The sequence below is a fragment of the Dryobates pubescens genome, chromosome 4, assembly GCF_014839835.1.
Source record: "Dryobates pubescens isolate bDryPub1 chromosome 4, bDryPub1.pri, whole genome shotgun sequence".
NCBI classification, from domain to species: Eukaryota; Metazoa; Chordata; class Aves; order Piciformes; family Picidae; genus Dryobates; species Dryobates pubescens.
The window spans coordinates 33,996,799-34,016,181 of record NC_071615.1 but is presented as its reverse complement, the minus strand read 5'-3'; the positions used below and the strand labels follow the sequence as shown (position 1 = coordinate 34,016,181).

Below are 19,383 nucleotides of genomic sequence, written 5' to 3'. Positions count from 1 at the left end.
TTCCATCTCTGCAGAGCTGAAATATTGACAGGACTTCCAAATGCCAAGCCTGCTCTCCAAAGAAGGTCCACATAGACTTCCACACCTTCCACTGGAGATTTTTTCTCTACCAGCCAATCTACAAACAGACTGTGAGTTAGGAAGACTTGCTTTGATGTGTGCTCAAGGCAGGAATGAAGTAAGAACAGTTGTGTAAGAATTTCTGACTCTTGGATTGAAAGCTACCCAGCAATTGGCACCCAGTCATGCCAAAAAAGCATTTGTGGTTTGTATCTGCATTAAAATCAGAGCTAGACAAATACAATCTGAACCCAAACAGACCCAAATGATTGCTGGAACATCTTTTCCTGTTGGAATATCACTGCTGTGTTTCTGTGTAAGTCCCAGAGTCCAGCTCCTTTCATGCCTTCACTGCTCCTCCTCCACATGAAGCTGTGCTTACAGCTCCTGTGAGGGGAAGGTTTGCTAAGGAGTGTGCTGCAAGAAGAACAACTGCTGCCAGTCCTTTGTGTTGCTAGATGAGTCTTGTTTGCTCCTCACCAGCCCTGTTCTCCGGACCCTTCACCAGCTTTGTTACCCCACTCTGGACCTGCTCTAGCAACTCAGTGTGAATGAGGGCCCCAAAACTGAAGCCAGCACTCAAGGTGTGGCCTCACCGGTGCCGAGTCCTGCAGGGCAATCACTTCCCTACTCCTGCTGGCCACACCACTGCTGATTCAGGCCAGGATGCTGGTGGCCTTCTTGGCCACCCAGGCACACCCTGACTCACCTTCAACCAGCTGTCAACCAACACCCCATGGTCTCTGCTGTGCAAATTGCAGCCACTCTGCCCCAGGCCTGGAACCTTCATAGGGTTATTGTGACACAATCACTTGGCCTTGTTGATTCTCACACAGATGGCTTTGGCCCATTGATCCAGCCTGGCCAGTTCCTCTGTAAAGCCTTCCTACTCTCAAGATGAACACTTCCTCCCAACATACTGTTATCTGCAAACTTATTGAGGGTGCATTCAATCCCCTATCCTAGGTCACTGATAAAAAATTAGCTGGTTTAAGTACAAGCTGTGACAAGCAGGGTACAAAGGGGAAGGAAGAGGAGATTTGGGGGGGTGGGGGGAGAGGGGCAGTGGAGCAGCTTCCCTGGACTCTGGGGGAACCAGAGGGGGACCAGAGGGGTTTCTGTGTTGCTTACTAATTGTAACTGTATAATATTGTAGATACTGTATATTATGTACATATTCATTGCATTCCATTGTAGAGTGTAGTTTTTGCTTGTAAACACAGCTTTCATTTGCTTCTGAGTTAGTTGTGCTGAGTTAATGTTGATGGGAAACTTCAACCCACCACAGACACTAAAGAGAACAACATCCTTGCAGGCTACCCTGGTGGTCCCTGAGGACTCAAAGGACAGACCAGTGTGCAGAGTGACCAGCTTAGGGCTGCAAGCTCTCTGTCTGCCCATTTTACACAGACATTTTGTGACTTGTCAGATTCTACTTCACCTGAGAAATTCAGCTATTTTTCAAAGACAGTGTTAGTAAGAGGAGTATCCACCCAGTCCAGATGCCTTCTGGGAATCCACACTGCCAGTATCCAACATCCCTTTAGGAAAAATGTATTCAGCAATGTCTGTCACGTCTAGACCATGATTTGCTTCACCTCAGAACCGGCCCTGTACACACCTAAATGCAGAAGCAGCAAATTCTACTTCATATCTACCAGCTGTTGAAGTTAATAATTGGCTTTCAGACTTGGATCTTTATAACCACATGACTCAAGTACAGAACAATTCAGATTTCCATGCAAGGTGCTGGCCTGGTCTCTCTTCATCCTTCCAAGTACAAGCAAGGAATGAGTTACAATCCCTGCTGCAGCATGGATCCCTTCCTTACCCTGTCATACAGGCTGGTGACAGCAGCACTTAGTCAGACACAACACACTCATTCTTTGTTGCACTCCTCCTTGAGCTTTGACACAGAAACATCTACAGGCACTCGATAGTGCATCACTTGGTGACATCTTCCAGACACTTCCTGTACAGTCTTACTCTGCTGCCCTCCAAGAAGAACAATCTTTGGCAGACAGATATCCTTAGGATGTATCAAACCATCCGGAGCTTCCTGCTCACTTCTGTGTCAAGCGGCAGCCTTTTCATGCTTTTGCTCTTTGCTTTCCTGACACATCTCACTTCTGATACAATCCACTCACTTGGCAGAGTGACCTTTTTGGAGTCCAGTATCTGTTTTGGCCCAGATATTAGGAAGCAACTCTTTACAGTGAGGGTGGTGAGACACTGGAACAGGTTGCCCAGGGCAGTTGTGGATGCCTCATCCCTGCAGGTGTTCAAGGCCAAGCTGGATGAGGCCTTGAGCAACCTGGTCTAGTGGAAGGTGTCCTTGCCCTTGGCAAGGGGTGTAGAACTGCATGATCTTTAAGGTCCCTTCCAAACTAAACCATTCTGTGAATCTATGATATGAGAATGGAAGCATGAACACTTTGAGGCCTGCAATTTTGTTTTCAGGAAGACTTCTCTGCAGATAAGCTTCAGGTGACTCAGGCAATTTTTCTAATAAAAACTTGTTTCTCACAGGCTAGGAAGGCTTGATGGGACCCTGAACAACCTGATCTAGTTGATGTCCCTGCTCACTGCAGGGGGGTTTGACAAGGTGACCTTTGAGAGTCCTTCCAACCCAGTATGTTCTATGATAAGGAAGGTCTGTGTAGAGGCTGTGTGACCTAACAAGACCCCTCTCTAAAGCTACAGTAACTCACACGAGCAGCTCAGCTTAATCCTCTGTGAGTTTCCATTCAAAGCCTATCCTGCATGAGCAAAGGTTGTAGAAACTCACAACCCACTCAGAACTTGCTTAATTCCCGAGGCAACTCGCTTGAGTTACCCCAGCTTGAAATTCACTTACAAGACACTCACAGAATGGTTTGGGTTGGAAGGGATCTTTAAGGTCATCTATTCCAATGCCCTTGCAGTGAGCAGGGACATAGATCAGGTTGCTCAGAGCCCCATACAACCTGACCTGGAAGGTTTCCAGGGATGGGTCATCTACCACCTGCCTGGGCAACCTGTTCCAATGTCTCATCACCTTCACTGTAAAAAATGTCTTCCTTATATCCAGTGTAAATCTCCCCTCTTTTGGTCCAAACCCATTAGCCTTTTTCCTATCACATCAGGTCCTTCTAAAATATTCAGCTTCCTACTTGTTTCCTCCTGAACTCACCTCTTTTGTGGCAGTGTGCAAATGCATTTCACAACCCCCTTGCTATGGCAGCGGAAGACTGCAGAGCCCTCTGTCAAACATGTATTTGCCATACACAACCCCACCAGTGACATCAGACGTGAAGAGGAACAGCTCTGTGATTACCAGGCAGATTCATTGGCAGACATATGAGGGATTTGTTTCGATGAGGAGGTCCTTCGCTGGTGTTTGCCAGCAGGCACATCCAGTCCGCTTGGCAGCCGGAGGTGATCCACATCTTGCCGCCATTGATGATGTATTCATCGCCTTTCCTCACAGCTGTTGTCTTGATGCCTATCTCAAACCACAGGAAACAAAGGGTTAGTCTTGGGAAGGAGGCAGCAGCTGGTTCCTCTAAAACTGGCAGAGTCAATCCCTTGCTTTCAAGACAACTGATCACAGAATCACAGAATGCCAGGGGTTGGAAGGGATCTCCAGAGATCATCAAGTCCAAGCGATATTTAGTTCTCCCTTTGTACTGCTTGCGAGGGAACAGCAAAAGGCTATGGAGATGACCAGGGGACTAAAACATCTCTTATGAAGAAAGGATGAGGGACTTGGGGCTTTTTAGCCTGGAGAAGGAAAAACTGAGGGAGGGTCACATAAATTCCTATCAATAGGAATAGGGTGGGTGTCAGGAGGATGGGACCAGGCTTTGATCATTGGTCCCCAGTGACAGACAAGAGGCAATGGCATAAACTTGACTATAGGAAGTTCCATCTAAATTTGAGGAACTTTGAGGGTGGTAGAGCACTGGACCAGGCTGCCCAGAGAGACAGTGGAAGCTCAATCTCTGAAGACATTCCAAAGCCCGCCTGGATGCCATCCTGTGCAACTTGCTCTAGGTGAACCTGCTTTGCAAGGGGGTTGGGTTAGATGATCTTCAGAGGTCCCTTCCAATCCCTATAATTCTGTGATTCTGAGACTCATAGCCCCCAAGCCCTCCAATCCTTCCAGGTCACAACTCTTGGAAGTCAAGCCAGGGAAACCAAACCACTCCTCTCATCCTAGTTTATAGAATCATGGAATAATTTTGGCTGGCAAAGACTAAGACCATCAAGCCCACACCATTATCCAACTCTACCAAGTCTGGTGCCAAAGGTTAGGTGGAGTCTTCATCGCAGTGGGTGAAGTCAGAAAACCTTCCTACGTAAATGTGGTTGTTATAAACTCAGGCCTGGAACATTTCAGCCTTTGGTGGTCTGTTAGGCTCTTCTGTTCTTGTGAACATGAGTCACTGAGCAGTATTGACTTCAGAGTCCTGACTTCAAACAACCATCAGCCTCCATATCTGTGTTTGCATACAGATAAACCCACTTCCTGCGTGTTCCTGCTCACAACAGCCTGCTAAATCCAAAGCTAGGACAATTTCCAACAGCCATCTCTCAATGTGAAGAGTGTCTGGACATGAAGGAGTTCTAAATACATCCTATTCATACTCCCTGGCAAAAAAAAAGTACCTTATTTTAATCTGTGAGTGTTCACACCATGCTGCAACCAGCCCTAGCTGCAACAGCCAGCCAGAGGAAATCATAGAATCAACTCATAGAGTCCTTAAGATTGGAAAAGGCCTCTAAGACCAAGTCCAACTGTCAACCCAATACCATCATGCCCTCTAAAACCAGTTCCCCAAGTGCTGTGTCTACACCTCCAGGGATGCTGACTCCAGCTGGGTAACCCATTTCAACGCTTCACCACTCTTTCACAAAAGCAGTTTTTCCTCATCTAAACATAAACCTCCACTTTTCCCCATTCTGGACCTGCCCTGGTGCAACTTGAGGATGTTTCCTCTTGTCCTATTGATAGCTGACCTCACTAGAACCTCCTTTCAGGCAGTTGTAGAGAGCAGTATAGTCTCCCCTAAAAAAAATCCTTAGTTGGTATTTACACTCCTGCAGAATTTCCACAGGGCTGGCTTCCTTCTCCTGTAATTGAACTAAAACCCCAACCATGGAAGACTCCAGCAAATACCTAGCTGGAAATAGGTATCTCACCATGAGAACTCTACCACACCCCTCAGAGCACCTGTGAGTTCAAGGAGACTTTGAAGCCCGTAAGAGCCTATCTACTGAGGGCAGGAGTCAGACACCATCTGAAGCAGACAGGCACATTTAAGTCAGCTGCTTACACCTTCATACACATCCACCTCAATCTCCTTCCTGAAGGCTCTAAACATAAAGCAAACCCAAGTAGCTAACCTTCATTTAGAAGATAACTTAGGACTGAGGCCAGCATGGCTGAAAATCAAAGAACAGGGGAAATGATGAGAGGAAATTGTCTAAGGTATAAACCAAGGGATACAGCCATAGCTGAAAGGAACTTGGAAGCAGATAATGGGAAACAGAATGGCAAGGACAGGACTAATGTGGGTGAAGGCAGCAGTCAATGAAAGGATTATGCCAAATCTGTCCAAGGGACTTGATATGAAATCTGTGTACTGATGAAGGTCAGCAAAGTGAAGGAATCCACAGTACTGATGCTTGTAAGACATGGACACAGACACAGGACAATCACACTCATGGAGACTAAATAATATGAAGGACAGACAATAGCTGGATGGAGAAACATGACACTGGAGTAGTGTGAGAAGGGTGTAATCACTACACAGTGATTTACATCACACATCCCTTTGTTGTGGAACAGCTACTGAAGAGATTAGATTGAGGTCCCACGGAAGGACTGCAGAGGAACAATGAGCACTGTAGTGTTATCACAGATGTAAACAGTTCTTGCAGGCATGGCTCACAGGACTAACCATCTAGACACAGAATAAAGAACAATGCTTCACTAATGGCAACATTCAAGTGCTCCCAGATTGAGAGTGGATAGGTTGCTTCCAACACTTGACAAATGACTACTTAAAATCAACTGCTGAAGAGTCGATTTTTTTCCATTAGAAGAAGGATGATCAAGTCAATAAGTAAGTTTTATGTTTAAAACACAGCAGGCTTTGAAAAACTACTTAACAAATTACTAAAGTCCAGTGGACTCAGCCTCAGGAATCTGGCTGGGAAACTAATTAGGAGTATTTGACTGTTCTTATTCTCTCTGACAGCACACAGCTCTGGGAAGATGATACTTCACTGGATGCTCTGTCACTGATTTTGGGCATGCCTTGTAGCGCCTACAACTCAACAGCTTGGAGAGTATGCTCTGAGGGCACCTTCTAGGAAAGGCTATAAAGCATCATCAAAAGACATATGAGACACCCAGTGCCACACAAGCAGCCAGGGATGTTCACTTCACCATTCAAAACACAACACACTTGAGCCTCGAGCTTTCTTCTCCACTATGCTCTTGAGCCCACCCATGCAGCTAAATAGATTTGACAAAAGGCAATGTTGGCTTCAACTTCTAAGGTCAAAACTCTGATCAAGGATAGGCATCCTTAAAGTAAAAAATGAAGAACATTTATCTGGAATTAACATGATCAAAACAGGAAAAGAAACCCCAAACTTGCATGGAATAGCTTCAAATCTAACTAAATGAATGAACACTTAAAAACCCAAACCAATCCCAAAACAAAAACCAGGAGATGGCCTATGGGAAAAGAAATCAATCATCAAAGTAAGCTACAGTTTGGAGGTTAGATAAGAACAGCCACAGCTCAGACAGAGTTAAAACTTGCAGCTGAAAACCACCAAAATCAAAGCAGATTGAGGCAGCAAACAAAAATGTCTCAGCCACAGAAATGAAGAAAGGATGAGAAAACTCAGGAGGCACACAGAGGACACCCCAAACCTAAATATTTCACATGAGATTACACAAGATTCACAATCCGGCTGACAAAGCAAGGGCTGCACAGAGCTGAAAATGAGTGGAAGCAGGGGCTGTTGGCTTTGGCAGGCTGCACAGCCTCAGAACATCTTTGGAAACAAAAAGAATTCCCTTTACCAGTGGTGTCTTCATAATTCTGCTTGTAACAAAAACGCATTTTCCAGAGAAAAGCAGAAGAGGTTCCTGTTGGACCCAAACAAACTCAAATTGCTGCCACTCAGGAATGAGGAGTTAAAACTTTGAAAAATACAAGAATTAGGACAACAGTGGAAATGTGGGTGAGGAACTTGGCAAAGGGGAAATTGTATCAGGTTGCATTCAAAGAGGAAGTGCTGACAGGCAGAGAGGACACTGTTGGAGCTCTTGGACAAAGCCTATTAAGTATTTGCACCAATAATCTTTAAAAGAGTCATAGAATGGTGGGAGATGGAAGGGACTTCCAGAGGTCCAACCCCCTGCAGAGCAGGATCACCCAGAGCAGGTCATACAGCAATGCATCCAGACAGGTCTTCAAAGTCTCCAAAGATGATGACTCCACAGCCTCTCTGGGCAGCCTGATCCAGGTTCCTTCCTCCTGTTGAGGTGTAAACTAATGAAATTTGCTGGTAACATAAACTTAGCAGACATCATCAGTTCAGTGAGCTGAGATATTGTCCAGCAAGAAATTACTTTAAGTTTTCAAAGTCAGTGAAGATGATCTTCATAGATAGCCAGAAAGTGATGCTTCTGCTAGTGTTTGTGCCATAATAGACACCTTTTCAATAAAGGTGGGGGGTTTTTTGTGTGCTCAGAAAAGATGAGCTAGACCCAGAAAAGCAGGAAGTTTGGATTCCACTGAGATAAAATGGGCCAAGATATCTTTGTTGAAGGGATAGAAATGAACAGCTGCTTGGTGCAGTTGCCTGGAAGAGATAACTTGAAGAAAGAGAGAAGGTCCAGAGGAGGCCAGGAGGATGATCAGAGAGCTGGAGCTCTTCCCCTGTGGGGACAAGCTGAGGAACTTGAGTCTGTTCTGCCTGGAGAAAAGAAGGCTCCAGGGAGACCTAATAGCAGCCTGCCAATACCTGAAGGGGGCTACAAGAAAGCTAAGGATACAGGAGAGAAATGAGCTCCTTGACTCCAAGGTGTGTCCACTGAAGAGAGTCAAGGGTGAAAACTAGAACTGAAATAAAAGAACTGGAGTAGAGGAGGTTCCATATAGACATAAGAGAAATTCTTCACTTTGAGGGTGACAGAGCCCTGGAGAAGGCTGCCCAGAGAGGTGGAGTCTCCTCTGTAGGCGTTCCAAACACGCCTGTATGTGTTCCTGGGCAATTGACTCTAGGTGATTCTGCTCTGGCAGGAGGGTTGGACTAGATGATCTTCAGAGGTCCCTTCCAATCTGTGATTCTGTGTGATTCTGCCTGGTACAAACCAGTGCTACTCAGAACATAACCCAGTGCTGCTCATGCCCAAGTTGTTTGTTTAATTACCCTGTAGAAGCATTTTAAGCTGGTTTCTGAATGTGTATCAGAGCTTCCATGACAGGTGAAAAAGTATCATGACTTCATCTTGCAATCTGCCTGCCAGCTGCAGCCTGGGCTCATCAGAGAATGCCAGCTGATCCCAAATTTCTCTTTAATGCTATTAACCCGAGTGTGTCACAGCAATTAAACTGGATTGGAAACAACATGCAGCTAAGAGAATATTTGTGTTACTTCTCATCTGCAACATTGCATCAAAATATTAAAATCATATTTAGAAACTTCTGATAATCATCTAATTAAACAAGAGAGGCATTAATTAAAATAAATCATGTTGTATTTCTTACCTTTCCAACTGCTCAGTTTAATGCAAACCAAGGCTGTCAAAGCTACTGAATTTTTCTTATAAACAATCAATTAGCTAGAAAGGAAAACAGCAATGGATCATGCAGGAAGATGATGAGTGTGATGGAACACTGCAACAGGTTGCCCAGAGAGATGGTGGAGACCCCATCCCTGGAGATATTCAAGGTAAGGCTGGATGGGGCTCTGAGCCACCTGATCTAGTTGGAGATGTCCCTGCTCACTGTGCAAGGTGGTTTGGTAAAGTGACCTTCAAGAGTCCCTTCCAACCTGATACATTTTATGATTCTATTCTATGAATCCCAGAATGGTAGGGGTTGGAAGAGGCCTCTGGTGATCATCTAGTCCAAACCACCAAGGCAGTATCACCCAGGGCAGGTCACACAGGAACACTTCCAAATGGGAAGTCTTCAGAGAAGGAGACTCCACAACCTCTCTGGGTGGGCAGCCTGCTCCACCACTCCAGCACCCTCACAGCAAAGAATTTTTAACTCAGGTTGAGGTGGAACTTTCTGGGTTCCACTTTGTGGGTGTCGCCTCTTGCCCTGTCACAGGTACCACTAAGAAGAGCCTGGCCCCTTCTTCTTGAAACCCATGCTTCAGATATTTGTAAACATTTATAAGATCTCTCAATCTTTTCCAGACTAAACAGCCCCAGGTCTCTCACAGCCTTTCCTCATCAGACAGATGTTCCAGTCCCTTCACCATCTTCGTAGCCCTCTGTTGGCCTCTCTCCAGTAGCTCCCTGCCCCTCTTGAACTCAACACAATACTCCAGATGTGGTCTCACTAGAGCAGAGTAGAGGGAAGAAGAACCTCCCTTGACCTGCTGGACACACTCTTCTCATGCACCCCAGGAAGTCATTTGCCTTCCTGGCCAAGAGGACGCATGGCTTTTCTTCTCTTGTATTTCTTACAAATGGTGGTGGCAAAGGGAAGGGCCAGGGAAACCAGGTCCTTTCCATGATAGCACAGGCTGCAGTTTGCTAGGTTAACTCACTTGCAACATCTGACCCAGCTCCAGCTTCACTGATTCCCAAGCAAGCCACACAATCTCCAGCGATAGTTGGTGCAAGGAACTCTTTTTTCAACTCATCAGAGCCAAACCTGCAACAATATAATGAACAAGACAGGACATTAAAAGTTTTTGGAGGTAAACTTTATTTATGAGTTACTTGCAAATTTGGGCCCACCCACACAGTGCTAATTTTTCCTGTGACTAGGTAAAACCTGTCCCAGAGCCAGAAATATGAGCAGATACCTTCCAAAGCTATGATTCAGAGCCTTCACCAGAACATTTCTCCCAACATTCAGATGCTTTCATCAATTCAAAATGTGGTCCATCTCATTTCATGGTTGATTTTGTCCTAATTAACACTGGCTGGCTTGGTCTTTCAGTGTGAATGGTGAGCTTGTGGTCCAGATCTTGAACTTCTCTTGTGCTAGACTGAAAAATTCCTCTGGTCTTGAAATGTTTCTTCTGTGAGCAGAAATCCATAAAAATCAAGTTCCACCTTAGCCTCCTCTTTGCTAAGAGGTTTCTCAGGTCAGCATCTCCACTCATGGCTGCACAAGCAGGCTAAGTGACCTGGATCCTCCTTCTAAAACACTGTCCCAGTACTTACAAAGCAGTGATGTTATTTTAGCTAAGACCGACCCTCCACGCCAAGCCTGACTCAAAACAAAGGACACAGGCTGGCCAGAGAACAGGCTGGGAGCTAACAGACACCTTCACTTTGAGCCCCACTCCTAGTCCTGCCTCTGCTGATTATCACAGCACCTATCCCAAATAGTGAAGCTGTCCCAAGAAGTGAGCTTGAAGTGTTTGCTCCTTCCTCCAGCAAACTGGAGCAAAGACCCCATGTCTGTTATGCCTTGGCTTTCCTTGTTTTTCCTGGGGTAAGGTCAAGCATGGCTGGCTGAACACTTATTAGACCAGAAACCCCAACCAACAACATGAAAAACTAGATGATGAGAGGAACTAGCAGGAATTTTTGGCAGTGCTTTCTGACACTTAGAGCTTTGCCAAGCTTCGGTTATTTCAACAGAGGATTTGATATCTTTGGTTGTTTGATTGAAGTTCCAGAAAACAGTTTAGCTCTTCCCAAAAATCAGGCTGCAGAAGAAGTTGTTTTGCAATTGCTAAGAAAATGAATAAATAAACACATGTCTGGCATTGTTCCCTTCAGAAGCTCATGGATCTCCATGCCTTGCAGCAAGGCCGTGCAGCTCAGGAGGCAGCTGGCTGCTATGTTAGAAATATGAGGGGAGGTTTCCCTCAAAATTCCACCCATCTAACATGCATCCTATAAAAATCTCAGGTTTGCATGAATGCAATACCCACTCATTTCCAATTCAACAGCTCCAGAATTAGAAAACTGGTAGCAATGAGATCATGCTCAGACTCAAGACAGACCAGACCATGCCTGCTTGCTGGCCCGAGGCCATACCCCAGAGCATCGTTTCCCATGCCATTAACTCTGCAGCTCTACAATACATTTCCATGTACATCTGTATGGATTCACACACACCAGTTGTACAGTCAGCTGGAACTCCTTGTTGATGCACAAGTCCCAAGTGTGACATTCTGACATGTTAAGAGATGGATAAAAGTGGTCCATGCTTTCTTGCCCCACACTTAAGTGGAAGGTCATCAATACAAACACAAAAAAAGATAATGGTATGAGTTAGCCAGAAGTCCCAAGAGTGAGATTCTGACACATGAAGAGGTGTATGAAAGTGGTCCACCCTGGAATATTATGTCCAGCTATGTGTTCCCCAACACAAGAAGAATATGGACCTGCTGGAGAGGGTCCAAGAGGAGGCCATGAAGATGATTAGAGGGCTGGAGCACTTCTCCAATGACGACAGGCTGAGAGAGTTGGGGCTGTTCAGCCTGGAGAAGAAAAGGCTGTGGGGACACCACATGTCAGTATCTGAAGGGGACACACAGGAAGGCTGGGGAGGGTCTGTTTAGAAGGGGTTGTAGTGATAGAAGGAGGGACAATGGTTTTAAACTGGAATAGCAGAGATTTAGGTTGGGCATTAGGAGGAAGTTCTGCACAATGAGAGTGGTGACATACTGTAACTGGTTGCCCAGAGATGTGGTTGAGGCTTCATCCCTGGAGACATTCAAGGTCAGACCTGATGGGGCTCTGAGGCCTGATCTATTGTTGATGTCCCTGCTCACTGTGTGTGTGTGGGTGTTTGGACAAGATGACGTTTGAAGGTCCCTTGATTCAGATAGTTCTGTTGATGTGCCCTTCCAATCATGAATTTGAAGTCACCATTATTCATCTCAAATATCTAAACCTCTGCTTTCTGACAGGTGAGATTGCTGCATTGAATGAAAACATGTCTAGTGCACATTACTGTTCTGACATGATTGGGCTGATAATTATCTTGGTAGAACTGCAGAGCCTAGTTAGTTTTGTTTCTTCTGCTTCCACATAAAAAACCCCAAAACAAGTGAGCTGACGTGAACTAATTAAATTCATAAGGCAAGTTCTGAGTAGGACTGAGGGACACACCAGTATGATACAGTGCCCCATGCCAAGTGTGAATTGAAATTGTGACTGCAAATGGCAGTTCTAACACACCTATCAGCATTTGATCAACTCACCGAATCACAGAATGGGCTGAGCTGGGAGGGACCTCCAAGGGTCATCTAATCCTCTGCAGTCAGCAGGGGCATCCTCAACTAGACCAGCTTGCTCAGGGCCCTGTCGAGCCTCTGCTTTAATACTTCCAGGGATGAAGCTGGGCAACCTGTTGCAGTGTTCCACTACCCTCATGGTGCAGAACTTCTTCCTCACATCCAATCTGAATCTGCTCTGCTCTCATTTCAAACCATTGCCCCTTGCTCTGTCACTGCAGGCCTTTGGGAACAGTCCTTCTGCAGCCTTCTTGTAGCCCCCTTCAGATACTGGAAAACTGCTCCTCGGTCTCCCCAGAGCCTTCTCCAGGCTGAACAACCCCAGCTCCCTCATCCTGTCCTCACAGAAGAGGTGCTCCAGCCCCTTGATCATTTTTGTGGCCCTCCTCTGGACCTGCTCTATTAACTCACGCTTTCTTGCACTGGAGCTCACATATCTGACCACTACTCACACCCAAAGCAAGAGTAAAGCAAAAAGAAATAAATAAGAGAGGTTTTCAAATTATTTCCTTATTACTCTCTATCTGTTGTTGTTCTCTTCTAACTATTACCTCAGAGATGACTCAATAGTTTACTCATGGACTTCCTCAGAATATAATAAAGATTTCCTTTAGGCAAGAAGAGGGTAACTCTGACCTATTGTCCTTTTCCTTCTTACATATACAAGCAAGAGGTGAAAGTCTCCTAATTCTCTTTCTGCTCTGCTCCTAGACTCAAATTATTATTAATGCAGTAGCCATGTGCCATGCTTCTGCTTCAGTGTCATCCTGCACATGCATGCCGTATCCCATCACCAGATATGTAGGTCCAGCTCTGCAGTGCTCCTTGGATCTTCAAGACACAAGAAGCAAGGAAAACAAAGGGAAGGGATGCTCTTTACAGGCACAGAAAGGGTTAGAAAGACATGGTGAACAGCAGCAAGCACCACTGGGTAGCATGGAAACACCTCCTGCAACTCAGTGATTGACATAATGTGGATTTAAGAGTATCCATAATGCAATCAGCTTGCCCTCCTTGGGTCCCTAATTCAGGCAAGATAAGAAGTGAGTTAAAAAAAAACAACCCACTGCATTTAGAAAACTACTCTACTTTTTGGCTCCCAGTGTCTATCAGGCCTTGAAGCTTCAGTTATTTTAAGTTTTTAGGAAATAAACAGCTCAGTTTGAGAAACTGCTATGCATGCACATCAAAATCTGCAGGGCTCCTTCCAAGCATGAGCAAGAATGTAACTGCCTGAAAGTTGCCAAATAAACAAACAAACAAACAAACAATGAAATAGAAAAAAAAGGGCAGGAAGAGTGAAGAGGCAAACAGTTATGGGTAACATCTTGAAAACTCATTATTTAGATCATTAAAATCTTACTACAATGTACTTCCCATTTAACTGACTACCTCAAAAGACTTCCAGAAACTAAGACTTGCAACAGCTTGTCACTGAAGAAAGGAACAAACTCGTGGATGTCATAGAAACAGTGTCAGGAGGCACCCTTTTATCTAGAAAAAAGATGTTCTTACTTAAAATTAAACAATAAAGACTTGAGGACATAAAATCATAGAATGGTTTGGGTCAGAAGGGACCCTCATGATCATATAGTTCCAACCCCGTGCCATAGGTAGGGACACCTCCTACTAGCCCAGCTTGCTCAAGGCCTCAACCAACCTGCCCTTTGAACACTGTCAGGCTTGGAGTCTCCACAGTTTCTCTGGGCAATCTGTTCCCTCATAGGGAAGAATTTCTTCTTCATGTCTTATCTCAATCCAGCTTCTTCCACTTTGAAGGCATTACCCTTTGGCCTTTTTACTCCATGCCTTTGTAAGAAGTCCCTGATAGTGCAGATGGTGAAGCAGCAATCTTAAGAGACTCCCTCCAGTAGCTCCCTGTTCCTTCTTGAATGGGGGAGCCCAGAAATGGATCCAATACTCCAAGTATGGCCTCACCAGGGCAGAGTTTAGGGGGAAGAAAACCTGCCTTGACCTGCTGGGCACACTTTTGTCAGTGCACCCCAGAATACTGTTGGCCTTCTTGGCCACATTGCTGGCTCATGGTGAACTTGTTTTCCACCAGCACTCCCAGGTCCCAAGGTTTTGTGTTTGCAAACATATCACCTGCTACCAAACAAAGCCTATGTTTTACTATATACTACTACAGAATATTCTAACATTTAATTATTTTTTTCTGCTCTAGAAGAAACTAAGAGAGGCAGAGAGTAGGTTGCTTCCTCAAGCATAGCTGAAGAGCAATCAGACAATAAACCTTCACAGTGATGCTTTGGTTCTGCCCTTGGGTTTCAGACCTTAACACACAGTGATTTGGGTTTTAGGGTGACCCAAAACTTACTGAAAGCTACCTTGTAAGAGCAGGAGTGGCCATGCCAACTTGCACTCCAACAGCCATAGGAATAGCTCCACAGCGGATGCGCCCCAGCTCTTCTGCCACTGCCATTCTGTAGGAGAAGTCCAAGCCCATGCCGCCGTATTCTGAGGGAAGAACAAATCTGTGAGACTCCTCTTCTAGACTGGCCCAAGCAACGAGAGAACAAACAGATTGCTTTTGTAAGGACTTGCAAACTGCAGTTCCACTGCTGATTTGTCAGTGTTTCACAGCTCTCAACTTGCCTCTCAGAGAAGTAATAGAATTGCAGAAATATTAAGGTTGGAAAAGCCCTCTAAGATCAAGTCTAATCATCAGCCCAACACCACCATGACCACTAAACCATGTCTCAAAGTGCCATGTCTGTGTGGTTTTTTGGAACACTTCCAGGGATGGTGACTCCACCACCTCCCTGGGCAGCCTGTTTGAATGCCTGACCACTCTTGCAGCAAAGAAGTTTTCCCTAGTATCTAAACCAAACCTCCCTTGGTGGAACTTGAGGCCATTTCCTCTTGGTCCTCTTGTTACTAGGCTGGAGGTTAGGAGGAAGTTTTACACAGAGAGAGTGATTGCCCATTGGAATGGGCTGCCTGAGGAGGTGGTGGGGTCGCTGTCGCTGGGGGTGTTCAGGACGAGGCTTGACAGGATGCTTGGTTGCATGGTTTAGTTGATTAGGTGGTGTTGGATGATAGGTTGGACACAATGATCTTGAAGGTCTCTTCCAACCTGGTTTATTCTATTCTACTCTACCAGGGAGAAGAGACCAATCCCCCACCTCAACACAACCTCCTCTCAGAGAGTTGTAGAGAGCCATAAGGTCTCCCCTCATGCTCCTTCTTTTTTTCCAGGCTAAACCACCCCAGTTCCCTCAGCTGCTCCTCACCAGCCCTCTTCTCCAGACCCTTCAGCTCTGGACCACCCCAGCACCTCAATGTCTTTCTTGCAGTGAGGTGCCCAAAACTGAGCCCAGGTGCCACTCTTTCTTTAAAAAAATTTAACATTACACCAGCTCTAACCACCGAAGTGCACAGCAGATTAACTCTGAATACCTTAAACAGCATCACTGCCTTTATTGGAAACAGCAGACAGAAAGTGACAGGCTGCTGAAAACTACATCAGGAGGCAAAATTCTTCTTTGCAACAGCAGGATTATATAAAATCAGCAGAAGGACAAGGGACAGTGGTTGTAAGTTAGAGAAGAGTAGATTGAGATCGGATATTAGGAAGAAGGATTTTGCTGTGAGGTGGTGGAACACTGGAACAGGTTGCCCAGAGAGGTGGTGGAGGCCCCATCCCTGCAGATACTCAAGGTCAGGTTTGATCTTGATGGGGCTCTGAGCAACCTGCTCTAGCTGGGGAGGAGAAGGCTCCAAGGTGACCTAACTGTGGCCTTCCAGTATCTGAAGGGGGCCTAAAAGAAGGCTGGGGAGGGACTTCTCAGGGTATCAAATAACAGGACTAGGGGGAATGGAATGAAGCTGGAGGTGGGGAGATTCAGGCTGGACACAAGGAGGAAGTTCTTCACCATGAGAGTGGTGAGGCCCTGGAATGGGTTGTCCAGGGAGGTGGTTGGGGCCCCATCCCTGGAGGTGTTTAAGCCCAGGCTGGATGAGGCTCTGGCCAGCCTGATCTAGTGTGGGGTGTCCCTGCCCATGGCAGGGGGGTTGGAACTAGATGATCCTTGTGGTCCCTTCCAACCCTGACTGATACTATGATACTATGTTCCTGCTCACTGCAAGGGTGTTGGAGTAGATGGCCATTAAAGGTCTTTTTCAACCTGATGTACTCTATGATTCTATGCTTTTATTTCTTCATGGTAATGTCCAGCTCCCACTGTCACCCCCAAAGCACTTGAGCAGAGCTCATCTTTCTCCAACACAGCAAAGTCAGCACAGAGCAAGACTCCATGCAAGCCATGTCCCTGTGCTAAACTACCACCATAGCTCAAACCCCACATGAGATCCAAGCACAACACCAAACATTCATTTCCTATCCTGGCACCTGCTCGATGCACTCATTAAAGCATTTTTCATTAGCAGGAGGCTGACAACTCAGGGCACTGGCTGGGCACCAGCACAGGCTGATCCTCCTTCCAACTCCAATCTGCAAATTCAATTACAGAGGATATTAGTCTTCACCTCCTTCCTATGCCCAGTGCTGATAAACCCACCATGCAGTGAAAAACCTTGCTATGATGGATGAGGTCATTCCTAGCTGTATGAAATACAGTCCCAAGGAAATATGGGAGAAAGAGAAGGTCACTGCTTGACATCATTAGCTGACAGAGAAGCTTTGATTAGATAATGTTTTTCTCCTCTTTTTCTGGTTACTCACTGAGGATCAACTGAAAAAAATAATCACCTCATAGAATGGTTTCAGTTGGAAAAGCCCTCTAAGATCATCCAGTCCAACCATAAATCCCACACCACCATGGCCATTAAACCATGTACGCAAGTGCCATGCCTACATGTTTCTTGAACACCTCCAGGGATGGTGACTCCACCACCTCCCTGGGCAGCCTGTTCCAATCCATATTTCCTAATCTCCAACCTAAACCTCCCCTGGCACAATTTCAGGCCTTTTCCTCTCCTTCCATCACCCCATACAGGGGAGAAGAGGCCAATCCCCAACTCACTCCAACCTCCTTTCAGGTAGTTGTTAGAGAGCACTAAGGCCTCCCGTATCAGCCTTCCTTCTTCAGAGTAAACTCCCCCAGTTCCCTCAGCTGCTCCTCACCAGCCCTGCTCTCCAAACGCTTCTCCAGTTTTGTTGCCCTTCTCTGGACTTGCTCCAGTACCTGTAATGAGGGCTCTGGGCAGCCAGACTCCTCACCCCTCGCATACACAAGGAGGAGCAGACAACCCTCTTCCATTTTCACTTGCTGACATCAAATACTATCTGAGCTCAATCCTCCACTGACCTGCTTTGAAGTTCTCCAAACTTCCCATTAACTGAAAGTTAAAACACCACAGTGCCTATAAACAGAGGGTGTTGTGTGCCATCATCTGTTTCCTAAACCCACAGAGACGATCTTCGTGCATCCTTTTCCTGCTGAAAGAAAGGAAAAGACAAATGGAAAAGGCTAACCTGAAGTTCAAGTTCCAAATACCATTTCACCCTTGGTCATCCTCAATAGCCTGGATTGTCAGAATTAATAAAAATATCTATTTTTACATTTTTTTACCTGAAAATAAAGCTGGTTTCTTAAAAACAGACACAAAATTAACTTTCTTAGTGGAAAATAAGCACTGGAGTGAAACAGCAGTCATATGGGAATGTGTTATCATTGCTCTCGACAACTCCCTGACAGGAGCTTGCAGTAAGGTGGGGGATGGTCTCCTCTCCCTGGTAATCAAGTGACAGAAAAAGAGGAAATGGCTTGAAATTGTGCCAGGGGAGGTTTAGGTTGGACAGCAGAAAAAATTTCTTTGCTGCAAGAGTGGTCAGGGATTGGCACAGGCTGCCCGGGGAGGTGGTGGAGGCACCATCCCTGGAAGTGTTCCAGAAACATGTGGATGATAAGCTCAACATGAGCTCTCAATGTGCACTTGCAGCCCAGAAAGCCAATCAGATCCTGGGCTGCATCGAGAGAATTGTGGCCAGCAGGTCAAGGGAGGTGATTCTCCCCCTCTACTCAGCTCTGGTGAGACCCCACCTGGAGTACTGCATCCAGTTCTGGAGCCTCTATTACAAGAGGGATATGGAGGTGCTGGAGCATGTCCAGAGAAGGGCCACAAGGATGATCAGAGGGCTGGAGCACCTCTCCTATGAGGACAGACTGAGAGAGTTGGGGCTGTTCAGTCTGGAGAAGAGAAGGCTCCAAGGTGACCTAATTGTGGCCTTCAGTATCTGAAGGGGGCCTACAAGAAGGCTGGGGAGGGACTTCTCAGGATATCAGGTAGTGATAGGACTAGGGGGAATGGAATGAAGCTGGAGGTGGGGAGATTCAGGCTGGAGGTGAGGAGGAAGTTCTTCCCCATGAGAGTGGTGAAGCCCTGGAATGGGTTGTCCAGGGAGGCGGTTGGGGCACCGTCCCTGGAGGTGTTTAAGACCAGGCTGGACAAGGCTCTGGCCAGCCTGATCTAGTGTGGGGTGTCCCTGCCCATGGCAGGGGGATTTGAGCTAGATGATCCTTGTGGTCCCTTCCAACCCTGACTGATACTATGATACTGTGACATGGCACTTTGGGACATGGTTTAATGGCCGTGACGGTCTCAGGTTAAAGTTTGGACTTGATGCTCTTGAAGATCTTTTGCAACCAGCACAATTCTGTGATAACATGCACCACGATTCCCTGGCCTGTATCTAAAAAGCAATGCTCTGGGGAACAGCAAAGCACGCCTGCACACAGCGGCAAGGCTATTTAAAGTTGTGTATGAGAGAGCTTTGCTAATTTCATATAAATCTCTAGCAAAGTTAGAATAGAAAACCCAACAACTCATTTTTAGCACTGCATGAGTGCTTTCCATTGGATTGTTTCATTTGGTTTTATATCAATCAATCAT

At 45.9% G+C, this 19,383-nt stretch overlaps 1 protein-coding gene across 1 annotated transcript in view; it reads right to left on the bottom strand.

Annotated features, from left to right (window-relative positions):
* Positions 1–19,383, bottom strand: part of LOC104306631 (probable acyl-CoA dehydrogenase 6) — a 73,007-nt gene that overhangs the window by 10,586 nt on the left and 43,038 nt on the right. The window contains exons 3-5 of the mRNA XM_054161087.1: positions 14,856–14,985; positions 9,853–9,959; positions 3,377–3,544 (exon numbers count right to left, since the gene is read on the bottom strand). Of these exons, the coding sequence (XP_054017062.1) occupies positions 3,377–3,544; positions 9,853–9,959; positions 14,856–14,985 (405 nt within the window). The remainder of the gene's footprint in view (positions 1–3,376; positions 3,545–9,852; positions 9,960–14,855; positions 14,986–19,383) is intronic.